The 25,804-nt window shown below is 42.4% G+C and overlaps 1 protein-coding gene across 1 annotated transcript in view; it reads left to right on the top strand.

The window, feature by feature from the left end:
• Window positions 1-25,604, top strand: part of ppm1h (protein phosphatase, Mg2+/Mn2+ dependent, 1H) — a 37,021-nt gene extending 11,417 nt beyond the window's left edge. Inside the window, exons 3-10 of the mRNA XM_072386264.1 lie at window positions 3,228-3,584; window positions 10,151-10,263; window positions 10,479-10,563; window positions 10,787-10,905; window positions 17,119-17,182; window positions 18,813-18,920; window positions 23,696-23,847; window positions 24,186-25,604. Coding sequence (XP_072242365.1) covers window positions 3,228-3,584; window positions 10,151-10,263; window positions 10,479-10,563; window positions 10,787-10,905; window positions 17,119-17,182; window positions 18,813-18,920; window positions 23,696-23,847; window positions 24,186-24,333 — 1,146 coding nt within the window. The 3' untranslated portion in view covers window positions 24,334-25,604. The remainder of the gene's footprint in view (window positions 1-3,227; window positions 3,585-10,150; window positions 10,264-10,478; window positions 10,564-10,786; window positions 10,906-17,118; window positions 17,183-18,812; window positions 18,921-23,695; window positions 23,848-24,185) is intronic.
• Window positions 25,605-25,804: the final 200 nt, after the last annotated feature.

Below are 25,804 nucleotides of genomic sequence, written 5' to 3'. Positions count from 1 at the left end.
CGTCAAAGGTAGCTAGAATCTTGGGTGTCATGATTGATGACCAGCTGACCTTTAAAGATCATGTTGCCTCCCTCGCTCGATCGTGCCACTTTGCATTGTTAACCATAAGAAAGATCAGGCCGTACCCAACACGCCACCTAGCTGCTAGTGCAATCTATGGTCATCTCCTGCCTAGACTACTTGACTAACTATTCTCCCAGCCTGTGCTGTGAAACCTCTGCAGATGGTCTAAAATGTGGTGCTGCGTTTGGTCTTCAATCAGTCTAAAAGAGCGCATGTCACACCTCTGTTCGTTGAGCTCCACTGGCTACCTTTAGTCATGTCACTGATGTTTGCCTACAAAGTGCTTAATGGAACTGCTCCCAACTACTTGAATGCTCTTGCAAAAGCTTATGTCACGACTCGGTCACTCCGGTCGTCTACACTAGGATTTTCTACACCACGCTCAAGACAATCCAGACTCTTTTCAATGCTGGAATGACCTACCGAGCAATACCAGAACAGGGGCGTCCCTGTCTATCTTCAAGAAACTCTTGAAGACCCAGTTCTTCAGAGAGAATCTCCTACCCTAGCACTTACACTAACACTTCCCTACCGCCTCTACTACACTTTATCTTTCTGTACCTCCCTCTGTGCCTGCCCTCCATTTCCACACTGTCACCTATCACCTCTGACAGAGCCTGACTAGTGTTTTTCCTTTTAGCTTATTTGTAGCTTATTGTTAGCATTGATGTTAGCTGCATTGATATAGCCTCATTTGTAAGTCGCTTTGGATGAAAGCGTCTGCTAAATGCATAAACATAGTTATATCTCTTGCCTTTCTTGTCAATTTGTTATCAGAAGAAGTAATCACATGTACTGCCTGGATGGATTTCTAATGATGACATCGACACTAGATGACAAAGAGAGTGAATTTAGTCCTGAAATGTCCCCGGGGCTTGTTGCTGGGACCCACTGTCCCTTCGTGCTGTCCCATCAGCAGTTTATTGGGGCATAGAGCACAGCGTCCTTTACACACCACAGTGGCTGTCAACAACTCTTGCATGCAAATAGACTTCTAAGTCAGCCTTGTTCATCATCAAAGGTACATTGTATCTGATGCAGAGCAAAGGGGATGCTGTATCATCATGAAATTTGTGAGGACAGTACAATCAAACTTAATATTTACACACTTTTTTTCCTGCAGTGTCTCACTAAAACTTATTTTAAAGAACTTTGTGTCTATAATAAAGTAATACTGCCTAACATTTCCTCTCAGCCTAACGCTACTTTACTCAGGCCCACCCAGAGCCTACAGCAAACACATGTAAGTACCTCATGACTCACTTTTGCAGTGATGCTAGACCGGTAGGAGTAGTGTAGAGCCTCTCTAATGCTCTTTGCTTGCCTCATAGACTCATGCTGTAGAATCTGCCTGTGCTATATTTAGAAAATCAGGTTCAGTGTTTGCATAAACACACTGAATGTGCCAGAAATGATCCATGCTCAGTAGCAAGCAAGACAATGCAGCACAAGACAGTTAGAAGACAGTTCCTCGAGAAGCATATGTATATTATATGTGGCTTAATTTCTGAAAACGGAGTTGAATTTGTATGTAACGGAACTGAAATGGACAACAGACTATTTATTTAGGGAGAACAGAGGGTCATAGAGGTGCTTGAGTTTGTGAAGACAGTGAGCTCAAAGGTGTGCAATGAATGATCCAGATCACAAGACGCTTTGTTCAAACACTGTGTGAGACGCTGCACCTTTGAAGATCAGCACAGAGGAAAGAGTAGTTCTGAAACATGCTGTGTATCGTGCTGGGCCAATTAAAATCTGCAAATTGAAGCACGGATGACAGAACAAACAGTAACATCAAAGCACATCATGTTCATCCAATCGCAGACTCCTCGTACTCCCAAGCAGAGTTTCAGGCCACACATCTGGCTGCTGCAGTCACCTGCAACTGCTTCCACAGCATATACTACCCATGGGATGTATGCAGTGTAGATAGGAGCTTTTACCAATAACAGCAGTTCTTGGTAACCTTGTGAAAATGATGGCACGGGCTGGGGTAAAACATGTCCTAGGAATTTGTTGCTGGACCAACCCTAACCCTTGTCCAGGAAGAATGAGACCAGAAAATACAATTTACTATATTAAAAACACTTCTTTAGCTCTTTCAAACTAATGTAATTTGCTTCAGATTAGCCCTCAAGTAAAATTACAGAGCACAAGTCATAGTGGGTATACAGATCATGCATTTATTATTTAAATGTTAATAAATAATTGATTTATTCTAATATATACCCACCAGTTCATTGGAATCGGCCACATGTATTAGTATGATACTCCCTTTACTGGCTTAGGTTATAGATGAAAAAACACTTTGCAGCCTCATTAAATGAAACAGTATATGAGAAGATATCAACCATTTCTATCTGCACAACAGAAAGAAAAATGTTCTAATGGTAATGCAAAGTGGGAACATTTATCAGAAGCATTCTGGTAACAGGCTACTTTCAGTTGAAGAACAGAGGTTATCATTTTAGCAGTTTTTTTCTTCATCAAACCTGTGAGTTATGTTCCTCTGATGAAACAAACAAAAAGTTAACTGGTTACAAGGTAGGAAGATGTCAAACTAATCGCTACATCTTAACCAGTTATATCAACACATCTTCCAGTCAACCCCCATCTGAGCCAGTAACCGCACTGTGGCTCATTTCATTGCTGATACATACCAAGCTTTTTTTTCAAACTTTGTTGATTATTGATTAATTATTCATTCTTACTCTCCGAGGGACTGTTAGTATCTTGGGACAACTTGATGGGTCCCAGTAGTCCAGCTGTGTATCCTATACAGTTTCATGGGGAAAATAATACTTTGAGCTTTGAGTCATTCTGGGTGATGAGTCATTTAATTCAGCGTGAGAATGAGGGACACTGGAGGTTGTAGGTCAAAACACCACAAAAACTTTAGTAGTTGATAAAGCCTGGCCTAAATAGAAATGCATATTTGTTCTGATTTGAATATTCGGCTATATTATTATCAGTTTTTTAATTCAATTATCAATTCAATTCGATTCAATTTTATTTATATAGCGCCAGATTACAACAATTGTCATCTCAAGGCACTTAAATAATATAGTCCAATATCAATGGTTGGTAACTAAGGAGACGCTTGTTTTTATGACACATGTGCTGACATCAGTGATTAATAGGTGTGTTTGATTACCTGTATCCAGGAGAGCTCTGAGGACCTAACCTTTCACTACTGGGCGTTGTTCGATGGCCATGCCGGCTCTGGGGCGGCCGTGGTGGCGTCCCGTCTTCTCCATCACCACATTGCCCTGCACCTTCAAGAGGTGATGGAAATTCTCTGCACGCCCAACCTGCTGCCGCCCACTTGCCTGGACGAAGAACCTATCAATCACCTCCTCACTGCGACATCCAACCGTGCCCTTACCAGGGCTGCATCGCTTCGAGGCGCTGCCGGCGCTCCGGGGTCCCCCAGCACGCCACCCACGCGCTTCTTTACCGAGAAGAAAGCTTCACATGAGAGCCTAGTGATCGGGGCCATTGAGAATGCCTTCAAAGACATGGTAAGATGCGTTTCTTAAAAAGCTCCACCTTTCAGTATCGTTGCCTGCCTTTTTGTGAGTAATACCTCAGTGTTTAATAAGAATACCTGGGAGGTATTTGATGTTTAATGTGATTTTGAAGTAAAACACAACATTGTTTATACACAGGACAGTATGAAACAAGTCCCCAACTAATTCTACTCAAACTTGTTGCTCTCGTCTCTGTTTATGTGTGTTGGTAGAGTTAACGCAGAAACCATTGAAGGGTAACAAAAAACAGGCTCTTCACTGGGAAAAGAAAAAAAAAAGAAAAAAAGAAAAGGGAAAAGGTGGACGTCTCGGGTCCTGGCATTCATGCGGACAATACATTCACACCTACCTTACCATTGATGCAGATCATGCGCTCCCTTCTACGACAACATTATTCTTGGCTGTTGCCTCTTTAAGTGAGGCACCGCACCCTGCCGTACTGCACAAGCTGATCAGGAAGTTTGCATGAAACATAACAAAGACTTTGATCTTAAATGAGGCTCCACAAAGGCCCCATTTAGTCCTCCATGCTCCTCTGTGGCTGGGCGTATGTGCAGGTTAGTGCATGTCTGTCTCTCCTTCTGTGGTCTGTAGCATTCAGCTGGAGACAACCCGCAAAACCTCAAAAACCGCAAAAACCTGATAAATCACATTTCGCTAAAAGGCTTCTTATAAAAAATAGAGGGATAAGACCACAGTCTACAATGGTCTTGCTTTCCAGAGATGGAGAGCCCTACAAGCTTTTAAAGGGCCCAAATGTAGTTGGTTCTACTGCCAACATTTTGTTGCCTGATTCTATAGAACTCATTTGGTCAATGGTCTTAAGCTGAGTTCATGACATCCACATCTGCAGATACCTGATAGGAAACTTGTCAGGATGTGGTTCTACTCACTCTACAGTCATAGTTAGCTGGGTTGAAGCTTCCCATGCATGCACATTTACTCGCTTTACTTCACTAATGCAAATTCTGCTGCAGTCTCTTAACTGCACGCGGTGTTGTTCCTCTTCTTCGTCCACCTTTTGTCTGAGTTTGATCTGTAAAATAAGTGCCGATGGTGAGGTTTGTATGACGCAGTCCTGAAAACAACAAAGTAAGAGGTCACTCTGGGAGGCACACCTCGATGGCGGCCAGTGTGGAAAAGTTTGGTGCTTCCACGCTTTAACCACCAGGTGGTAGTGTGGGTTTAACTTTTGTCAAGCAGGAGGGTTGGGGAAAAAGAAAGGGTGTGTTTGGGAAATCATAGTGTATTTGTAAGTGTGTATTTGTAAGTAATAGCTGTACAAGGATGATTTGTTTACCGGAAAGATCTGTTGATGAATCTGTTGTGTATTTTGAGCCTGTCAGGATAATGATGAATCACTAGTGGGATGGCGTTTTAATGTCCCAGTGAAATGTGAGAAAATGGAATATTGCAGAACATTAAATTTGCAATCTAGTGTACAAGGCAAGTCTTTTGCCGTCTCTGTCCTTCCCTCTTGACCTTTTCAGAAAGGACAAAAAGAAAAAGTTAATGTTCTGCCCTCAACTTTGTGCCATCATCCAACACCCATTCAAAAAGAACTAGATAATAAAGCAGAACGAGCCCATTTCCAATTCAGCGTTTCATTAATTCCAGTCTTACTGTGGTTCTGGCATTTTTATCTCAATACCAGCACTAATTACAGTACTTTCTGTTCTCCACAGCTGTCATTTGTATTAATTTCTGTAATCATTTTTGCAAAATTACTTGCAGTTTGGCGCAAATAGCACTCTCACTTGGGCTTTTGCTGACTATCTACACAGGAGTCATTTTTGGCACAATGGAACTTCACAAAGCCTCCTGCTTTGTTTTTATCTTAATTCCTTTTTTTTATTTTTATACCACTGAAGCTCATTCTCTCAGAAAATGGGAAGCACCAGGGAATCTGTCAATGGTACGGTTTCCCTCTTTAAAAAAAAGAGCGTATGAGGCTCGACGTGTTAAACACTTCGAAAGGTGTAAATATCAAAAGCAATGTGAGGCTCAGAGACAGAGGCTTATCAGCTGAACTGTGTGTTTAGCCAGGATAGAAGTAAGAGGTCATGAGATCACTGGCCTTGCATGACCCTCTTCAGTAAACACATGTATTATGTCGCAGGCTACGTGCTACAAACACATGTTCAGTTGTACTAATGCATTCATTTCACATCTTAACATTATGTGAGTGCTTTCAGGCTCAGTTTGTGAGTTGGATGAACAGTGACATTTGCATGTATGTTGAGCGAAAGCACTGAGAGAAAGCAAAATCATGGTGTCGGTCAGGTTGGCTAACAAAAAAACTACTGCTCTGTGCCACAAAATGGCTTTTGCACACCACCTCTAATGTAAACACCATGTGCTGTTGCTTGATCCATTAATGGCACACAAACAGCAAGCCAAAAAGAAAAACACGGCCCAGTTGTGGTATAGATTTTGTGCCAGAACTGCGCTGAGCCTGTTCTGTATCTTGTTGTAATTAAGGTCACTAACATGTGTTCCATTGTCTGTCCAGATGTGGCTGCACTTTGCCACATCTTTGCCCTATCTGACCTAAGTCCAAACACACAGAACCCGACCAAATCTGTGCCGACACTTAGCTTCAGCTAGCCCAGTTCACCTGGGTCTGGTATGTTTGTACAGTGGTTCCACCAACAGCTGACAGATTAACCAGAATTCAACTACCGGTCTGCCAATTGCCACTAAATTCAAGAGACATCTTCCTCTCCTTTCAGTCAAGCTGTAACTCCAGCTCGACACAACTCTGCATGCAGCCATACTTACTGCTTTATGAGGGTACTGTCTCTGCCCGATGCCATCTTGTCATGTCTAAGTTTATCATGTTTTAGGTTTCTGTTTAGTCTTTAGTTTTGCCATGTTTTCCTTAGTTTCCCTTGCCCTGCCATCAGTTTCATCCTCATCACCTGTGTTTCTTCCCTCAGCTACACTCACTCACCAATCACCTCTGCTCAGTATTTAGTTTCCAGTTTTGTTTTGTTTTTCATGTTCAGTGCCAGATTCTCTCTGTCATCAATGCCACAGTTTTCCATGACAAGTTTATCAGGTTTTGCCAAGAGTTTTTTCATAGTCACAGTTTAGGTTTTTTGTATTTTTTTGTTAGTTTCTTTAGAATAAATCCAGTTTTCTATTAAATATCTGCATCCAGGTCCTATCATCACGCCACGCACACCCCACAACCTTATCGTCGTGACACGTCTAAGATGATTGTACTATTTAAAAGACATAAACAAATCTTATTATTATTTAACAACCAATTCCTAACTACAGTCTACATACTGAAAATGGCTAATTTTGGCAAAGAGAGCTGCCTGCCTTATTCCTCAGAAAATGATTTACAATAAAACATTATTCAAACTTTTGGAACTGTCTTGCATGTTTGCCCACTTTTCCCCTCCAAACCAAGTTTCCACTCAACACTAAGCATGTTTACAAGACACTTATTGTCTCAGTCTGACTAAAACCTGACTTTTACGATGCATGTAAACGCGGTAGTCTGACAAAATCGCACAAAGCTCTGAAAGCTGGACTAAAACACCCAGATAATACGGTTGGGGATTAAATCACTCCTCCGTGTATACGCTCAACTGGTGTAGGCTCAAATGGGCTAAGGTGCCCTGCGCCTGTTCCAAAGGCTTATCTTTCTGTATCTAAGTTTATATTATTGCAGCCAAGGACCAAATAAAGCTGCTCTCGTTCACATGTTTTTCTGTTTCTTAACACAGCAGAAAAACAGCCAATGAAGACCTCGTGTCGACTCACATCCCGCTTGAAGCATTTCCACAACTCAACATATCTGCAGTTAAGTCAGCTATGCTATGAAACTGTACAAAGAAAGTGTGAAGCAGCAGAATGCCAAAGTGGCGTGATGTCAGAAATACTTGGTTCGATAACGCCATTCCCCGTGCACGTGCTCCGGGGCGAGAGCAGGGATCCAGTTACATGGCCAGGTCGAGCTATAACCGCATCGAACCGTAACCGCAACTGTGTTACTATCATTTCTATATGGATACTTTGGCAAAACATGACCGTGTGTGTGTGTGATGGCTGCTGTGTTATCAACTCTCTTCATTAAAAGCGCGTTAGCCAATTTCCTACAGAATTTTGCCCAGAGCTCTGTCTTGCCTTTAAAAACAACTAATATGTCGCAGCTTTGGCTAATTAGTGAAAAATGATTAATTCGGTTAATTACCTGCCACACTGTCCATCATTGGAGTTTTCCATCTTTCTTTGACATTCAGCTCTGACTCCTTCTCTGCCCTTGCTGTACTCTGAGTTATTACTTTTCCCTTCCTGTTTTTAGGCCTAATAGCTTTTGGCTCTCTCACTGATTCTGCAAATCGGCCGAGGGATAACCGAGCAAACAGCGCGGGGGAAGGAGGTCTCGACTTGTTGTAAGCTGCTTTGAACTTTGCCGTGAAGGCGCACAGTCGTGTTGAATTAAAGCACTCGGAATTATCTATTAAATTCTGAGTCTATCTTGTGTACGTTTTGTGTAGTTTTGTACCATATAGAAAGTAATTGAGGCAAACCGGATTTCTTTGTATTTTGCTTTCAAGGAGACACTTTTTGTAGTCTTTTAAACATGTCTTGAGCAGTAGGTCTCTGGGCTTTTTGGAGGTCTTCAAAGTGTTTCATTTTCAGTCCAGTCCTTGAACCTGAACATTTTCAGAGGAATGTCTTTGTGTGTTTGAAATATTTTAGCATAGAAAGGGCACCTAAGTCAGGAGTGATTATTTAAGTGATTCCCAAAGTGCGATTAGATGAAAACATGGCATATCTCAGCATGGTGTGCAGTGTGTCCTCCAAAAGAAATGAAGCAAAATTAATCCAAAAGAAGAAGCGGCAGGCCTCAAAAGAAGCATCTAAAGCAGACAAACAGTATCTGAAAGTGATGTCTGTAAGAAAGAGGAAAATCATCCGTTCATCTATTGTTCCCCCAAAGCCTCATCAGGAATGGTTTCCTAATTTTGTACGAGAAGTGGACTGAAAATCAGCGGCAACAGGTCTTATGAAGTAATGAATCCTCCCCAGAGCCCGGACTTCAACTTTATTAAAGCAGTATGGGGTAATCTTATCAGGGATCGGAACAAAAGGCAGCCAGCATCCAAAGAAGAGCTTTGGAATGTCCTTCAAGAAACCGACTGCACGATTCCAGAAGGCTCTCTAAAGAAATCTTTTTCTTCTTTTTTTTATGATCTACTGGATTATTACTGTATTTGCAGTCTTTTTTTTATGATGGTGGTGTTATGCATGACTGATTTGTGATTCTTCAGGTCTACCTTCAGGTATTTTGGTAACAATAAAGACTTAAAGCCTTACAAATACTGTTTTGAAATTACAATGGCAGTTAAATCAGCTTGGCCAAAAAAAAACGGGACGCATATGATCGGGAATTGTGCGTCTCTCCCTGTCTCTGCCCTCTGGTTATTGAGCTCGGTTGTTTGGTTCCTCATTGCTGAGCAGTAGAAGGTGTAGATGTTTATGCAGACATTTTCATTATTAAAGACTTGCCTGCAGCAAGAGGTATTGGATTCAGCGAGGATAAATATGTATGGCTCACTGTGGATTCATAATTCATCCAGGCTGAAGGACACATTTGTTCACTCCCTCCCCACCCTCCAACCTCCTCCCCCAGGAGTAGCGTTTGTCAGGAGTGTGTTCTGGAGTGTGGCTCAACAGAAACACACACACACACACACTCGTGCTCAAATTCACACGCGCTGCATCTTCCGTCTTGTCACTATCGCACACGTATATTTCTGCACACAGAGCAAACACACACATTTCTTAAGCTGTGTTCAGATGGAGGCTGTCAGCGGCGGAGCAGAGGGCGATACGCTTTCCAACGGGGTGAACATCCCTTGTGGGAAAACATGTTAGGCACGGACTCGCTGCAAATGTGTTTGCAAGCATTTTCAATCCCACTCAGTCTGTTGAGTGCGATAGAGGGACGGGAACGAGGCGCTCGAGGGGTCAATCATCTTCCAATCTTCCGCTGATATCTTCCCGCTTCTCTTTGGCTCTTAAAGGCCTCAGAGGAGCTGTCGGTACCACAGCAGCCGCTGAGGGCATGCAAGAGTTAAACATTTTGCAGCAAATCTGATTAATTCAGTGACAGGTTAGTTATTCATCTAATTAATGAACCAATTGCACGTTTTTTTTTCTTCAAATAATTTTTGGTTTAATTAGCACCAAATGAATTTGGGCTAATTAACTGCTGAAATAACCAGCAGGCCCTCCACATTTTCTCTTTTTCCCCTTTGGCTTCCATTTACTTTTATTGTTCCTCGACCTATGGCACTCTTAAGAAACACATTTCTATTTTGGTGTTAGAATTGATAAAAGCACCATGGCAGGTTTTAAGTACTCAGAAAATATATTACACTCCAGATCCAGCTGAAACGCTTCCTATCACTTCGCTGCGTGATAGCAAGCGTTTTCGAAGGGTTTGACGATTGGAAACATGATCACGTGCAGAGGATGGATTTGTTCTGTGTGCCCTCATCAGAGAGTTAATGCGTGTGTTTGTTTGTACTCAGGATGTGCAGATAGAAAAGGAGAAGGGGGCCTACAACATCTCAGGGGGCTGCACTGCACTGGTGGTCATCTGTTTACAAGGGAAGCTCTACGTCGGGAACGCTGGGGACAGCAGGTGTGATTCACACACAGAATGAGTGTGTCACATGTGTAGGTAACGGACGTGTCATGCTGTGCGGGATGTGTTTGCTTGTTGCTCAGCTTCTCATGCCCTTCATCCAGCAGGAGCAAACGTGTGTCACATCCCCCCCCCCCCCCCCCCCCCCCCCCCCCCCTCACCCCACCCACCCCCTTTTAATAAACAGAGCTTTGTCTGCTCATCTCTCTCAGAGCTATCATTATTCGGGCTGGAGAAGTCATTCCCATGTCAGCGGAGTTCACACCAGAGTCAGAGAGACAGCGACTGCAGTTCTTGGTAAGAGAGAACCTTCCTCAGCCCCATTTCTGGTGAGCACAGCTGTCAGATATTAGCAGAGCTGACCTCACCTCCTGTTGAGACACCAGCTCAGTGTCTCTTACACGGATTGCTCTCTTTGCCAGCTTAATAGACTACGGAATTGTTTTTCCTATCCCTTGGGCATGTCAATCTTCTTCTTACTGTTTTTTTTTTTCTTCCTCTCTCTTTCTTTATATCAAAGGCGTACATGCAGCCCCACTTGTTAGGGAACGAGTTCACACATCTGGAGTTCCCGAGGAGAGTGCAGAGGAAGGAGGTGGGGAAGAGGATGCTGTACCGTGACTTCACCATGTCAGGATGGTGGGTTAAGTGATAATTACACATTCCTTTTTGTTTTAACATAATTTCTAATTGGATTAATCTATTAGATGCAATTCACAGGATGTGAGGAAAACTGTTTTTTTTTTTTTTCACATTTTGCTCCCTCATAATACTTGTCTCTGTGTTCCTGGTAAATGATTTAATGCTGAAATGCACTTGTTTAGAAATACCTAAAGAAAAATACTTGATGAAAATATACTTTCTAAACCTGTCCATCTGGTTGGATCCACTGAGAGTAATCTGTCAAAATCATTTCTGCAACACAGACCTGTTATCTACATTTGGAAGACTTAATGTAATGCACTGGTTATGAAAGCAGCCCATCATAGCAATCTCTCTCCCACTGATTGTGTGCTGTAGAGTGCAAAAAAAAAAAAAGAGTTAAATTGTCAGAGGAAGGCCAGAAAAAAACGTCCTTGGCATTTCTTCTTCTGTGTGAGTTATGAAGGAATTTGTGTGACCTTCAGTAACTCCTCGTGTTACTGTAGAGAGTTAAAAAGAAGGTAAGAGATGTAGAAAGATGGAAAGAATATACTGCATGCATAGAAAACAAATGGTAATGTGAGAGCCTGAGAAAATGACAGAACAGAAATATGTAGTGACTGATGACAGACGAACAGTATCTTTTCTGACACCTTCTCCGTTCTCCTGAGTTTTACGGCTCTGCTCAGCTCAGCAGATGTAGGTCAGTCATCGGCTGCATTCCTTATTGGGCCCAGAACTCTCTGCCTGTCTACTGTCTCTGCAGGACAGACAGCCTGTGATGTATTTTTAATCAGGTTCTTCCCATAACCCAGTTCTGCTGCAGTTTCACCCAGACTCGGTCTGGGTCTCAGATTAAGTCCTTGTCAGCCTGCGTGACTGATTGCTCTGAATGTGACTTCACTGTATCTTGTATCGGTGCTGTTAATATCCCCTGCAAGCACAGAGGATCCCTTCTTTTAAAGCAGCGCTCTGTGCATGCATGTACATGTGCAGCCTGTGTATGTGGGTGTATGCTGGCGTCCAGTTCTGTCAAAGGCATCCATGATCAAGGCTGTGCTTTTACGAAGATGCACAGGCCTGCAGACCACCACGCCACTCTCCTCCCTCGCTGTCTTTAACGCCCCTTCCTCGGGCAGTTGGACCAGAGCGAGAGCTGGCAGTGGCATCGCAGACTGTAATGGTGGCTGTTGGCTGGGATGGCAGGTGGGTTTGTTTGCCCAGAGTGATGGATGTTGAGCAGGCGGCTGTATTCAGCATAATCCAGAAGTCAGGTGGAGGGAGGGTAGGGATGGTGGGTGGTTGGGTTGCTTAGAGTATGGATGGAGGGGTGAACAAGAAGAGAGTAAATAGTTTGAGGTAAGGTAGATAAATAGATGAAGAAAAGAGAGGAATGCAAAGAGCAATGCAACAAAAAGATGGTGAGATATAAAGACTTCAAAAAGAAAATGAAAGGTTTGACACTAAAGTGTCCAGTGAGACATCTCTGTCACTGTTTGGCGCTCACCTTCTCCTGTGGCACCCTTATTTCATGATCAAATAAAGACGCAACAAACCCTGATGCTCTGACACGTCAGTGTGTTTGTTAAGTTAAGCCTCCTCCCACTTGGAAAAGGTTCTGTTTGCGGACTGCAGGAGAGGCGCCTTACCTGAAGATGTCCAAATCAAACCATACCAAACCAAAATGAATGTTGCTGGCAAGATCATAGAGATACAAGTTAACTTCAAGTGGGATTTCAACATTGATTTGTGTTGATTTTCCCCATCGTTTACCCGCCAAAGTGCAGCAACTCTAATGTGTAACAAAATACAAACTGTTCAAATGCAACTTCAAATATCTGCTCTGGCAGCAGTTTTGGAAACCGTCAACCATATAAAGGTGTCAGGGATACTCAGACTGGGAAATTTGATGTCGACGTTAGGTCAATATATCTGTGCATCCCTGTCAGATACCATATCTGCTTGTAGATTACATCGGAGTAAAAATGAACGCTTCTAATATGAGCAATTGCACTCACTTTTTTAGTAATTTTATGTACGAAAGTAAGTTTCATGACCATTTAAACTAGGGATGTCAAACTCCAGTCATCGAGGGCCGCCGCCCTGCAGGTTTTAGATGCTTCCCTGCTGCAACACACCTGATTCAGATCAATGCCTCATTTGTTGGTTTGTGTGCAGCATTTAACAATCTTTCCATTTCATCCATTTCATCTGAATCAGGTGTGTTGCAGCAGGGGAACATCTAAAACCTGCAGGACAGCGGCCCTCGAGGACTGGAGTTTGACATCCCTGATTTAAACCCATTATGACCTTCTTAAAAAAGTCTCCTAAAACTTTAAAAAGGTTATTAATTTTTTATTTTTTTTTGAAAACTCTTCACAAAAACCTTCCATTTTCTTAGCTTCTAAAGATACTCAAAATGACCAAAAAGCATTTGAGAGGATTGAGAGGAACTATTGAAACTATTGATTACGCCTTTTTTGATAGAATTGTTCTGGTCTTGAAAATGGTGATATATGCAGTCGTCGTTACAGGCTTGAAGGTTAAAAGCACTTATAAAGCCTCAGGTTTGTAGACAATGCGAGGTTGCAGCTTGAAGTGGGTGTAACATGAGGTCTTGCAGGTTGCAGACGATTCCTCTTTAAACTTTTTCTCATCCTTTTAAGAGACCTACTCTCTCCATATTCTGGTGCTATAGTGCTCATACCATAATATGCAAAGGTTTTAGGCGCCAAAGGTCAAATGAGAATGCTTTAAAAATGAATGACAAGAATTCTTTCAACTTGATTCTCATCTTCGCACAAATTGAAGCTGGTAGAAAGATAAATCAAACCAACACTGCAGATTCTCCTGGGGCACAGTTTTCTCAGACACTTGGCAGGAAGGTGGTTCTCGGAGAACTTTCTGCAGTAGTCTTTCTTCTGTGCTTCTGTCACTTTGTGTAATCCCAGACGAACCCTGATATTGAGATCAGAGCTCTGTGGGTTGCCGTACCATCTGCCGCAGGACTCCTGGCTCTTCGTGTTGCTGAAGATAGTAATTTATGACTCTTGTCCTTATCATGCTGTAGAATTAATTTGGGACTGATTGGACGTCTCACCAGTGGTACCGTGTGATGGATAAGCATCGAATCATTAAAAAAAAAATGCAGAGAACATTTGCTCCTTTATTTTCTGCTCATCGTTCTGTTAGTCCTCTCCAGGAAACGTTTGTGCTGCGTCCGCGTGACTCATGGCTACAGTTTGCTTTTGGGGAGTCGCTAGGTCACTGCCATTTACTGCGGCCTTGACTTGCTCCTGAAAGCGGAATTCAATCTATGAACAAGCCGCCAAGGTTGGCCAAAAAGTTTATTCAGGCAAACTTTCAGTTGAGCCAATTTGTCTGACTCATACGGTGCTGACACAGGCGGCCGCAATGTCACCTCAAAGTTTGTCGATAGGTAGGTGGGTGTGGTTGTGAGGATACGTCTACGACAGCGTGCACAGAAATTACAATGCTTTGCACGCCTTGCTTAATGTTTTTTTGTCACCCCTCTTTGCACCAAGCGGGCGATGACATCAGTCTTTGTCTCGCCTGCTGGTTTGTAAAATCCTGCCGAGAGGATGATACACCCCTTCAATAACCCCCCCACCCACACACACAAACACACACACACACACTCACATGTAGCAGTGTATCCAGCATCCAAACAGCCCTTGCGAACTGTATCAGTGCGGTCAAACAGTGCAGCCCTTGTTGGTTCTCTCCTTGTTTGCTATGCGTGTCTCTGGGTAGGGAGAATGTAACACAACAGGATATATGTGCTGCTCTCTCGTTCTGTCACTCTTGATAACTCAAGTCAGATAGGTTGGACTCCCAGTAAACTTATATCTCAAGAGGGAGACTGTCCCTGAAAGCCAGTTCCTGGGATGCCATCCAATACATCTTTGAAATGATGACGGAAAGTGCGTGTCTCTATCTATGTTGCACAGATACACCCTTCTTGCTTCACTACTTGAAGGTGAAATACTAAAAAATGGATGGAGTTTTACAGTGATAAAGCAGGAGACTGCGAGGCCGAGACCTCTTTTAATGGTCAGTTTAAATTTCACATCATCAAACTGCAATTTTAACCGGTGTTTTTCCACACCACGAACGCTGGTGAGGAAACATTTCTGGAGGACTGTTTTTTTTTTTTTCTTTTCGTGATACTCCTCTCCTCTCAGACGAGTCTCAGCCTGCAGACTGTATTTCTGTGTTTGTGGGTTGTGTTTGCTGTGATAGTCCTTGCTCTGCACAGTTATAAAACTGCTGAGTGCAGCAGTGTAGCGCTTGCCTAAGGTGGAAACATATGGTCTCTCTGAGTGGAACCAGCAGTAATGTAAAACCCATCCTGTTCTTCGCTAATCTGCTTCATAGCAGCTGAAATACATTGGATATGGTGTGTGTTTTTTTTTTGTTTTTTCGGGGGATGGGTGCTTGGTCATATGATATTTGCAAATAACAAATTTGTTTTAATAGTTTCAAACCATTTTTTATGATAGTTATATACATCTCCCCCTCCTTTTCCACATTCTGGACTGTAAATCTTATTTGATCAAAGTCGTGACTCGATCAGAGCCAGATTTGCATTCGTGGCACCTGGTGTGAGATGTGAATGGAAAACTTTGTCCTGGCAGCTCTTTTTGGAAATTGCCTCTAATATGTAAAGTTTCTGCTACAGTTGCACAGCTGTTCCTCTGATGTACAAATGTCAATGGATGAAAGAGACTGTTCGAAACCGCAGTCAGGTGAAAATGAAAGTACTCTTTCAATAATAAGGTTTTATGTATCAGGGCATCCTGTGTCACTATTTTTTAAGAAAACTAAGTCAAAATGCAGAAGCAGTGTGGGTTAAAAAAGAAACAGAAAACCGAATCCCTGCAAGTTCACCCAAGGTCCGACTGTGCAATGTTCAGAGAAACTGAAAAAAAACAAAACAAGACAAGTGTGCATCTCAGACTCTACAGGCCTGAGGGTTGTCAGGAGAAGGAAACCAAAAGAATAAAGGAAAACATAAGACTTCTGGAACAATGTCCTTTGTGGACAGACAAGACCAAAATTAAGATTTTTGGCCATAATGCACAGCAGCATGTTTGGTGAAAACTGAACACAGCACATCAGCACAAACACCTCACGCCAACTGTCAAGCGCAGTGGTGGAGGGCTGATGATTCAGGCTTGTTTTGCAGCCACAGGCTCTGGGCACCTTGCAGTCGTTGAGTTGATTGTGAACTCCTCTGTATACCAAAGTAGTAACCATATGTCTGCCCTCTGTCAGACAACTAAGGCTTTTTGAAACGGGGTGATCAACAGGACAATGAACCCAAACACAGCAGCAAATCTCCAACAGAATGGTGCAATGGTCCAGTCAAAGTCAAGGCGGATTGAAATACAGAGTTAGAGTTTCAAGAGAACTCTGCAAAAGTGAATGCCTTAATCCTCAATTAAAGTGAAGCAATGTTGTAAAGAAGAGTGGACCCAAATTCTTCCACAACGATGTGAGAGACATTTCATACAGAAATAGCTTATGTCAGGTTATTGTCGCTAAAGTTGGTTCTACGAGCTGTTGACTCATGGGGTGTAGTTAGTTTTTCATACACTGGTTCTTGATTTTAGTTCAAATGAGACGATGTAACGCGTCATATGTTCTTGCTCATTTGAGCTTGAAGACCAGATTGTCATTTTGTCCTGATGCAAAAACCTCACGAAACGTCTGCTTTCTTTAAGTTCCTGAGCTGAAAAAAGTGTAACCTAAGACATGGCATGTACAGTTTTTCACAGTTTTCTCCTTCATGCTGCAGCTCTTTCTTGTCCAAGTATGTAAAGTGGTACATTAGTTATTAGCTGGGTAAGTTTAAACATCTCGCTAAAAGATCAGGAGAATGTGAATTTGGACACATGTGTTCATTCATTCAGACTTTCAGAGGCACACATGCAGGCTCACGAAGAAATGCACCTAACAGAACAGCAACAATAAACTACGGCAGCCTCATACATCTATAGTTACATTCTTCATGGCTGGGGAGACTTTTACAAGATCATTTAGAAAGAAACAAAAGAGAGAATTATGCCAAGGCTCTGTGTGGTTGGGGGCTGGGGAGGGCCACGGAAGCAATGTATCTCAGGGACATGTGTGCGCTGCCTGCCATAAAGAAAAATCCCATTCAAGTGTCCTCTCCTCTCTGCGCAGGGCGTATAAAACCATAGAGGATGATGACCTGAAGTTTCCCCTGATCTACGGCGAAGGGAAGAAGGTAAGAAGTGCTTGGCAGCCACGCGCTGACAGACTTACACCCCGTGGCCTTGAGTGCCTCGCCTGTAATCAGAGCTCACAGGGCACCATTAGTCAGCCACCTCCTGCCACTGTATGGGGGAGCCAGACTGTGGAAAGCATTTCTGAGGCTGTTTTTAAAAGAAATAATTCACATCCTGCACCAGCCTTTAACGCTGACAGTGTATCCGCTCCAATGGCTTTTTCTGTTTATGTCCCTCAGTAGGTCAAACGTAGCACTAACAGTAGCAGTTGGGGGGGGTCAAATGTTGGACTCGAATCTGAGCCACGGAATGATGAAGGAAAGGTGGGAGGCGTGACTTAAACACTGACTGGCTTGTGAATGTTGTCAGTATCGTGACACGGAGAACAAAAGAAAGGGTGATGAGCTCAGTGAATTTTTCAGCACATTTTTTCCCGTCCCTCGGTGATGGTGTACGCACAGCGGTGCGCTGCACAGCGTCTCGTCCACCATGTCCCGAAAAGGTCAGAGATGAAACGCGATCTCACATGCACACAGACAGCGTTTATGTTTGACTGATGACCGGGGCAGATGTCACCCCCCCAGCACCCCGTGCCCACGTCCGTGCGTTCTCTCCCTTTGAAGTGGGGCGTGGAGATGGATGGCCAGATAGAGTGAGGGAGCTTTGTGTGAGGCAGAGAAACGCCAGAGCACTTCAAAGGCCGGCGCGCTGCCTGCTGGGCTCCAGCGCTCAACAATTAATCCCAGGATGTCTCCTCGTCTCTGCCTGAAGAGGTTCACCGCCGCTTTGAAAGACTGCAGCGCTGTGCTGCATACTGATCCGACCCTGTTCCAGCCAGGCCTCGTTTGCCCTCATATGCCCTTTCCCTGTACAGGAGTCAATTAACCCAGTTCCCCAGCGCTGTGCTGTGCCTGCATTCGTTTTGTACAGGCAGCAGTAGAGGTCCATCCAGACTGTAAGAATTCAGTTTAATGCCGCTTAATTGAATGTGATGCTTGGGAAATGATTGCAGTGACAGAACTGCAAAGCTTTCACAACTCTAGAACCATCAAGAAAAAGGATAGAGCCACTTTATTACAGTGTTCCACAGCAACATAAAAGCAAGCGTAAGACTTTTTCAGATGACTGTAAAAGCTTCTAAATCAAAACCAAAGTTAGCAAATGTTCCACATTTGGGGAAAAAAAGTTGAATGATGGGCATAGATAAAATTTGACAAGGATAAATTGATATTGAGCTTACAGATTTAGTTGGAAACAGAATGCTTTGAATAATGAATCCATAAATAATAAGTAATTACCGTTGACTCCTTTCCTAACTGCCCCTCATTCAGCGCCTCGTGTACCTTGGCTGTCATTATTTTCCCAGATATCTGCAATTGATCATGGCTAGCAGAGATGGCCATTGCTTCAAAAATGGGAGCCAAGTTGTCAGAAAGTTTTCTTTAAGGCTTACTCTGTCTCCCTGCCCAGAAAAGATGAGCAGTAAAGAATGTACTTCCAAGTGCGTCATTGGGCGTGAGAAAACTCTGAGATGAGCTGAAATCAAAATGCTGAAACACTACTGATTTTGTTGCTACTCTGTTTACCTAAGATGGAGGTTGTGCCTGACATGCTTCTGATCTTTTGCAGGCTCGTGTTTTGGCAACCATCGGAGTCACGAGAGGTCTCGGGGACCACAATCTGAAAGTGCATGACTCCAACATTTACATAAAGCCCTTCCTGTCCTGCTGCCCAGAGGTATGCTCCATTTTGAATTCTATCCTGTCCGACTTTTTTCTCTTTTGCATGTGGGGGTTTTCTCTTGGTGCTCCCACAATACACTGACATGCAGTTTAGAACATGCCTGATCCCTTTATTTAGGCTGCGCGTCGATGGGATTTGAGCTGGTCTGGGTCAGTGTATCAGACTGGTAACCCTCGCCTCACCCAGTACCAGCTGACATGGGCTTCAACACTCTTGCTGCCATCAAGTATATGCAACCCTGTAAAAAATAAAATAAATAGTTGGCTTTTTTCAACATTGCCACATGGAAAATAATCTATTTTGAATAATGAATACCTTGTGTGCGAAGAGGAAATACACCCTTGGTCTCAGAAGCTGGTATTGCCGCATTATGCCGTGCACAGTCCCATCATTTGCAAAGTGTTTATTTTAGGTCATCTCACAATATATTAATGTATCCTTTGATCTGATATAGAATTTATATTTGAATCAGTTGCTTTCACACACCATAGTCGCACCATATTGGCATTAAAAAAAGCCATCCTTAATAATCCATCGTTGTTCCCCTTTGATAATTCCTACAGAATAATAGGTGTCTCAGCGCTGTATTAGTGTGTGCTCACAGATAGCAAGCTCCCTCCTCTGCATCAGCTGAGTGACAACTTTTAGGAGCAGCGTGTCACTCCATGGCCAACTCCACTTAAGACACACACCAATTTGGCTCTGTAACCACCTCTGCTTCCAACTCAGAGCGGATCAGCAACAAATCAGCTTCGACATTCTGTTCCATCGCTGTACTTTCAAACTGAACACAAAAGGCTTGGAGCGGGCAAAGTGAAAATGGCTAATGAATGTAAGCTGTCCAGTTTCTGAAGCTGCAAATCATCCACAAACCACAAAATTTCCACCACTATTTTCCTGCAATTGTGTCTTTTGTCTGCGTCACACACATCTAAAGTTGCTGAAAACTCTTAGATTCATGTGTCCAGAGCTCATTGTTCCAGGTCAGGTATTTGCAAGTGTCCCATTCAGGTCAAACTTTCCACTTGTAGACTCATGCACTTGGTAACACCAACAGCTACCATGGTTACGAGGAGCTCTGGAGCTTTGGGATCGGTTGAGATTCTTTTTGTGTCAAACAATCTGCTCTTGGGCTGAATTTATTAGGGTACCAGACAATTTGCAATAGTATGAAATCTAAGTGACCTGTAAATGATTTATTTGTAAGAGAATGATTTATTCCAAATAAATTAGAGATTTAAAATTCAATGTCCAAAAAATAGGCATCCACAATATTTTTTTCTTGAATGCAACAGCTCTTTGGACCTTGGTAATGATGACACCTCACTTTTTAAGTAAGACCAGCTCTAACTGCACTCCAAGATGGTGGTGGTAATCATCGGCACCACTCCCTAAATCCGCTAATTCAAATTTTGGGGGATTTGAAGGTGTAATTAATAAAGGGGTGTCAAACAAAAGGTCAAAACGATGGTTAACTTGTCCGAATAAATCATCTTTATCTGTTCGAATTTATTCCGATTGTGTCCAAATATGTAAAAAAAAAGATTAAAAAAGCTAATCATTTCCATTAGCTTACCTTTTTGCATGATTTAAACTAATGGATGGATTATATTCTGCTTCTTATAGCATCGACAAAATAGCTTTGTTCATTCACATTCGTAGCCTCGAATGTGCGAATGTTTTCTTATTGTCGCAGTGCAAATTTGCTCTAAATTTCTGAACACGGTAATATTTGCACCTGGCCTTATAGCACATATGGTAGAGAGGGGGTAAGATGAGCCATTGTTTTACCTATATGGTCCTGAAGATAAAGGGAAACGAGGCAGATTATAGTCTCGACAGTTATTTTTTTTTACAAATAAGCACAATTCATTTCTGAAAGACAACTTAATATAAAACCTAAGAAAAAACAAATGACACCCTAATTGCAGTCCTTCAGAAAAAGAAAGATTGTTGAAGAAAGCGAGACAGCTACAGAAGTGGGACGAATAAGTAAATGTCTCTGAAACTGAAAACATGTTAGCAAAATAAATCCAAAACTGTTGTACACCGAATGCAAAACTTGTCCTCTCTCATTTTTTTGGGAGCTTGCAAACAAAGCAGCAGCCACGGCATGAAGACCAGCGCAAATGACTGTTCGACACTCCATCCATCAGGGTTACAGTGAAATGTAAATCATTCCTCCCTCCTTGCAGTTTGCCCAAACTCCAGTCTTGCTCAACTTACCCCACAGCGTTTGGCTCACTTTGCTCCATAGCAAATATTTTGGAAAAAAAATAACCAGCTTACATGTCCAGGGAAAATATTTACCTAAATGATTTACATGGTTTTATACGCTGACAAATGACCAACATGCAACTTAATATTTATTTTGTCGGTCATAAACTGGCATTGATGTAACAGCCATGTAACAGCTGATATGTGAGAATTTGTCTTTGCAAGCCAAAAACAGCTTTGAAAGATAACCGGTGCTTATCACACCTCCCGTGTGATTCTTCTTTTCACAGTCTGGCAGAGATGATGGTTGCTTCCAAAATGAAAGGTCACATAACAATAAAAGTGCCTGTTTCCCAAGATTCAGAGGATGGGACAACTGACCTGCTCTGCCATAAATATTCATACCCTACCAGAGGGGGAAAAATGTGGGGGGAAAAAAATGGCTTTTTATGAACAGATATTAGTATTTGACTACAGCTGGGAGTTATTAGCTGGGAAACACAATGGAACCACAGCTCAATGCCTTTCCGAGGTCTAGTTAAGATTCAGTGAAAGCGGAACAAAAAAAGGAACTATAAAGCTTTTGTTTTTCTAAAGGTACATCCGTGCTTTCTCCAAAAACTGCTCCACGTGGTCAACAGAAACAGCGCTTTACTTGCGCTGATATTTTTCTCCGCAAAACTGGACACTCCAGTCGGCGCTATTCCTGATCTGTAACCACGCATAAATTCACCTACTGTAGTAATACCGGCTTTAGAGGGCTATTAGTTGTCATGACCGTTCAGTGATTAACATTACTTGCTTGCTAACTCTTCTAAAACCCTCACATCGAGCTGTCTGCTCACAGTATCTTAGGAGATACGTTTCTAAGAAAGTAGCACTTCATTTTGCATCGATACTGCTTGTTCTGCTGGTGGTTAAATCTGTTAAATCGGTTAAATCTTGTGGTTAAACCCTCATTGGACATGTTTTTGTGTAATTGTTAAAGGTCTAAAGAGTGAAGTTGTGTTGACGCGGAGGGCTAGAGCCAAAGTGGTTCGATATTATCCAAAAATATTCAAAATCGCCAGCGTTTTTCCATTTAAAAAAAAAAAAGGCAACAGTGTAAAGCATTATTACTGCAGTAGACTAACAGAGTTGTCTTTTCTTTGGTTTGATTTGACCTTTGAAAAAAAAAACAAGATCTCTGCGATAACAAAGAAAAATTATATTTGCCATTACCCTGCGTGGTCACCCTGCACGCTTTCATTCCTCTACGGCCACTGTCTTCCCCTATTAGAGACAGTTGTGCATGATTGCAGTAGTCATGAAATCCAAGAACGCTCTTGCCCTTTCATTCATTGCTCTCTGAGTTCAGTCACAGTTCAGCCTGTTTTTTTTTTTTTTTTCCAGATGATCCTTGGAGATGCTTCAAGTTACTCTTGTTATTATGGGAATGAGTAATGTTTTATTTGAGCATTCGAGGCCATGTTGGATGTTTGATGCATACGGAAAGTCTATACAAAGTAATAACGTGTGGGAGAGTTCCCTGTAAGTATTTTGCAAACCCTTGTGCAACATGTCGAGTTAACATTACTGGAAAAAAAAAAAAAGAAAAAAAAAAAGGAACATGAAATATGAATGTAGGGTTTCAAGATCAAAGGCTCAAGTTATCACTTCTTCCCGAGAAACATTGTACTGCTCTGCTCTGTTGAGAAATCCACAGACTGATACAACAAAACCACAACCAGGAGGTTCATGACCCACGCAGAGGTCATTTCTAATTTCTTTACAGCTTTGTTCACATGTGCTTCGCCGTTTGTACCGCAGCCTCTGTGGTGAGGTGGTGTGAGCGATGTGACTCCCCCTCACAGTCGAAGAGAGAAATGACTTGAAACAACCAAACAAAGGCAGTCATAAGCACTTTGGGCTTCATTTTACTTGCTTTGTGCTTGGGGTGGGCATTTAAAGGGATTTTTGAGGTCAACTAACCCCTGCCAATTGCCTACCTGGTGAAACATAAGCCTCTTCCTGCCCCAAACAAAAATCTGAGTCAACTATGTTTTTGAGGAGTGTTGATGAGCTTTTAGCAGGGGGTGCTTTGATAAACGGTTATGCCATTTCAACACATGAACATCAGAGATTTTCAAAGGAAAATTTGGACGTTTTGGTCCAATTCAAGAGGCGCAAGCTTGGTTTTCGTCACGGCGCCTATAATAAACATCTTTAAAAGTCTATAAAAGAGACGGAACTTTTCACAGGAAGTATGTTCAAAAATCCCCCAAATAAGAACTGAGAGTCTGTTTCTGGCTACAGAAAGCATTAACAAGCTGTGATATTTGCAAAAAAGGGGGATGTTAGAATATGCTGACCAAACAAAAACGTAATCTTACTTCTGACCAAAATACTGCACACCGTATTGAAGAATCAACTGAGTTAGGCTGCACTTTAAGATCAAAGATAGCCTCGCATGCTAAATGTATTCACTCTTAAACGAGAACTCTTGAGACATACAAATGATTCTTGGGAACACGCTAATCCTCAACTCTCGCCTTGTTTCTCTTCACTTTCAGGTCAGAGTTTACCCCTTATCGCAGTATGAGCATGGGGCGGATGACGTTCTGGTGCTGGGAACTGACGGTCTGTGGGACGTCCTCTCCAACCAGGAAGTAGCTGAAGCAGTGACCGGTTTCCTGGCAAACTGCGACCCAGACGACCAGCACAGGCATGTTCGCTCATCATCTCACAGCTGCGGCCACCACTCAGACATGTATTTCCTTGTCACCCCTGCCTTATTTGGAGAGGGTGACCAGTGTTATCTGGCTGCAATTATTTCCAAACATTTCGATGAGTCACTTCTCTGATGTCAAGAAAAAAGCTTGTGATATATTTATCAGGATCCTCTCAGACTCCTTCTCCTGTGGCCATAGTTTCAAAACTCCCCCCTAATATCTTCATATTATTTTTGTTTTTATTTAATCTCATTTCCTGTGGTTATATGAAGTGGAATAAAGTGCTTAGTTAATATAATATCTGATCATTAATCGCTTTTTTTGTTGTCAGGTACACAATGGCAGCTCAAGACCTAATAATGAGAGCACGAGGGGTGCTGAAGGACCGAGGCTGGAGGATATCGAACGACAGACTCGGCTCCGGCGATGACATCTCCGTCTACATCATCCCCCTTATGTATGGAAACAAGCAGAACTAGCCCAGCTTCGAAACCACAACGCAACCCCGCGTTTCCTTCCTCCTCCTCGTCTTTTTAAAAGTGCATTTTGTGTGGGTTTCCTCTTTTGCCGAAGGATCAAAGACAATCTCTGCTCAGAGATGGGATTTCTGTCCAGGTTTCCCTGCGATCATCCGTAGCCGGGTTGAACTCTCGGCTCTGGCCCTCTTTTGTAGAAAAAAAAAACAACTGAGGAACAGAACCACGAAAGGAGCTCGTTGATGTCTAACTACTGTAATATATATTTTGTTTTTATTCTTATTTATTTTTCACAATCATGAGGAAGCCGACGTGAAGTTCGTGGTGGGGAAAAGGATTGTTGTCACTAACTAATGCACAATATTTATAAATGTGAAAATGTAAATACATGCACAGCACTTGTCTGATTGGTTGAACATCTGTACAGTGTACAAAAGAACTCCTAAAACCGATGTCCTATGTGTGTGAATCGCACCGCTTCTGTTCCATTTAGTCAGGCATCTGCAGTCTTACGTCTCCTGAAAGGAAGAAACACATGAAGAAGAATACACAACACATGTGTGTAGTCCTTAAATATGTTGGTTAGCTACATGTCACCACAGGATTACACACAGCCATATCCATCCCGGCTTTGCCATTCATTTCAATTGAGAAAAGAGGAGCAAATGCGTCTATTTATTGTACTTTGCCAACCTTGTCTTCCTTTGTGATTCTGAGTAACTCATGTCGTCATTGTCCACCTTAGGTGGGTCTTTGCATGCTACATCAGGTGCACCGTCACCTGCTACCTGTGCCATCATTAAGTTACACCGTCACTCTTTATTTACATGTGACGCTCAAACTCTTTAAGTATAACTAATACAACAGAAGCTCATGCTTAAAGGTGCCTCTAACAGTGTCAGTTGCTGATTTTTTTTTAACATGTTTCTCTTAAAAATCCTTCTACATAACACCCATCAGTGATGACAGTGAACATGTTCTTACCTTGTTGGTGTTGTACGATCAGTATAGTTGTTTAATTTTCCACATTTTGGTGTTATTTTTGTGTTAGTTGCTGTAGAAATGGCTGCCATTGGTGAAACACGGGACAGAGTAGCTTGATTTTAATGTAAATAATGTTTCCAGTGGAAAATCTCCTTTCTATTACTGTAAGTGATGTACATCTTTCCAAAACCAAGACATGTCCTTTCTACTGTTTTAGAAACCGGAGGGACAGTGAAAATGGAAAAAAGCTTAAAAAGATGTTGTAATAAATAGGAAAAATTATCATTTCGGACATTGCCACTGTCTTTTTTTTCCCTGCAACTGTCTTTTTAATGATCTTCCACTTTGAGTCAATGAAACATTTTGTTTCTGCATTCAGACAATTGAATCCAGCAGAAATGTTGGAACTCCTGGCTTGAAAGCTCCTTTGACTGCAGCGGCTTCACAGTGCAGAAAAATGCCGTCGTCCCTCTTCCATAACTGCGCTGAG

This window comes from Leuresthes tenuis, unplaced genomic scaffold (assembly GCF_036924035.1).
Source record: "Leuresthes tenuis unplaced genomic scaffold, fLeuTen1.0.hap1 SCAF_5, whole genome shotgun sequence".
In the NCBI taxonomy this organism is placed as follows: domain Eukaryota; kingdom Metazoa; phylum Chordata; class Actinopteri; order Atheriniformes; family Atherinopsidae; genus Leuresthes; species Leuresthes tenuis.
The sequence above is the reverse complement of the archived record's forward strand: the minus strand, read 5'-3'. Positions and strand labels throughout refer to the sequence as shown.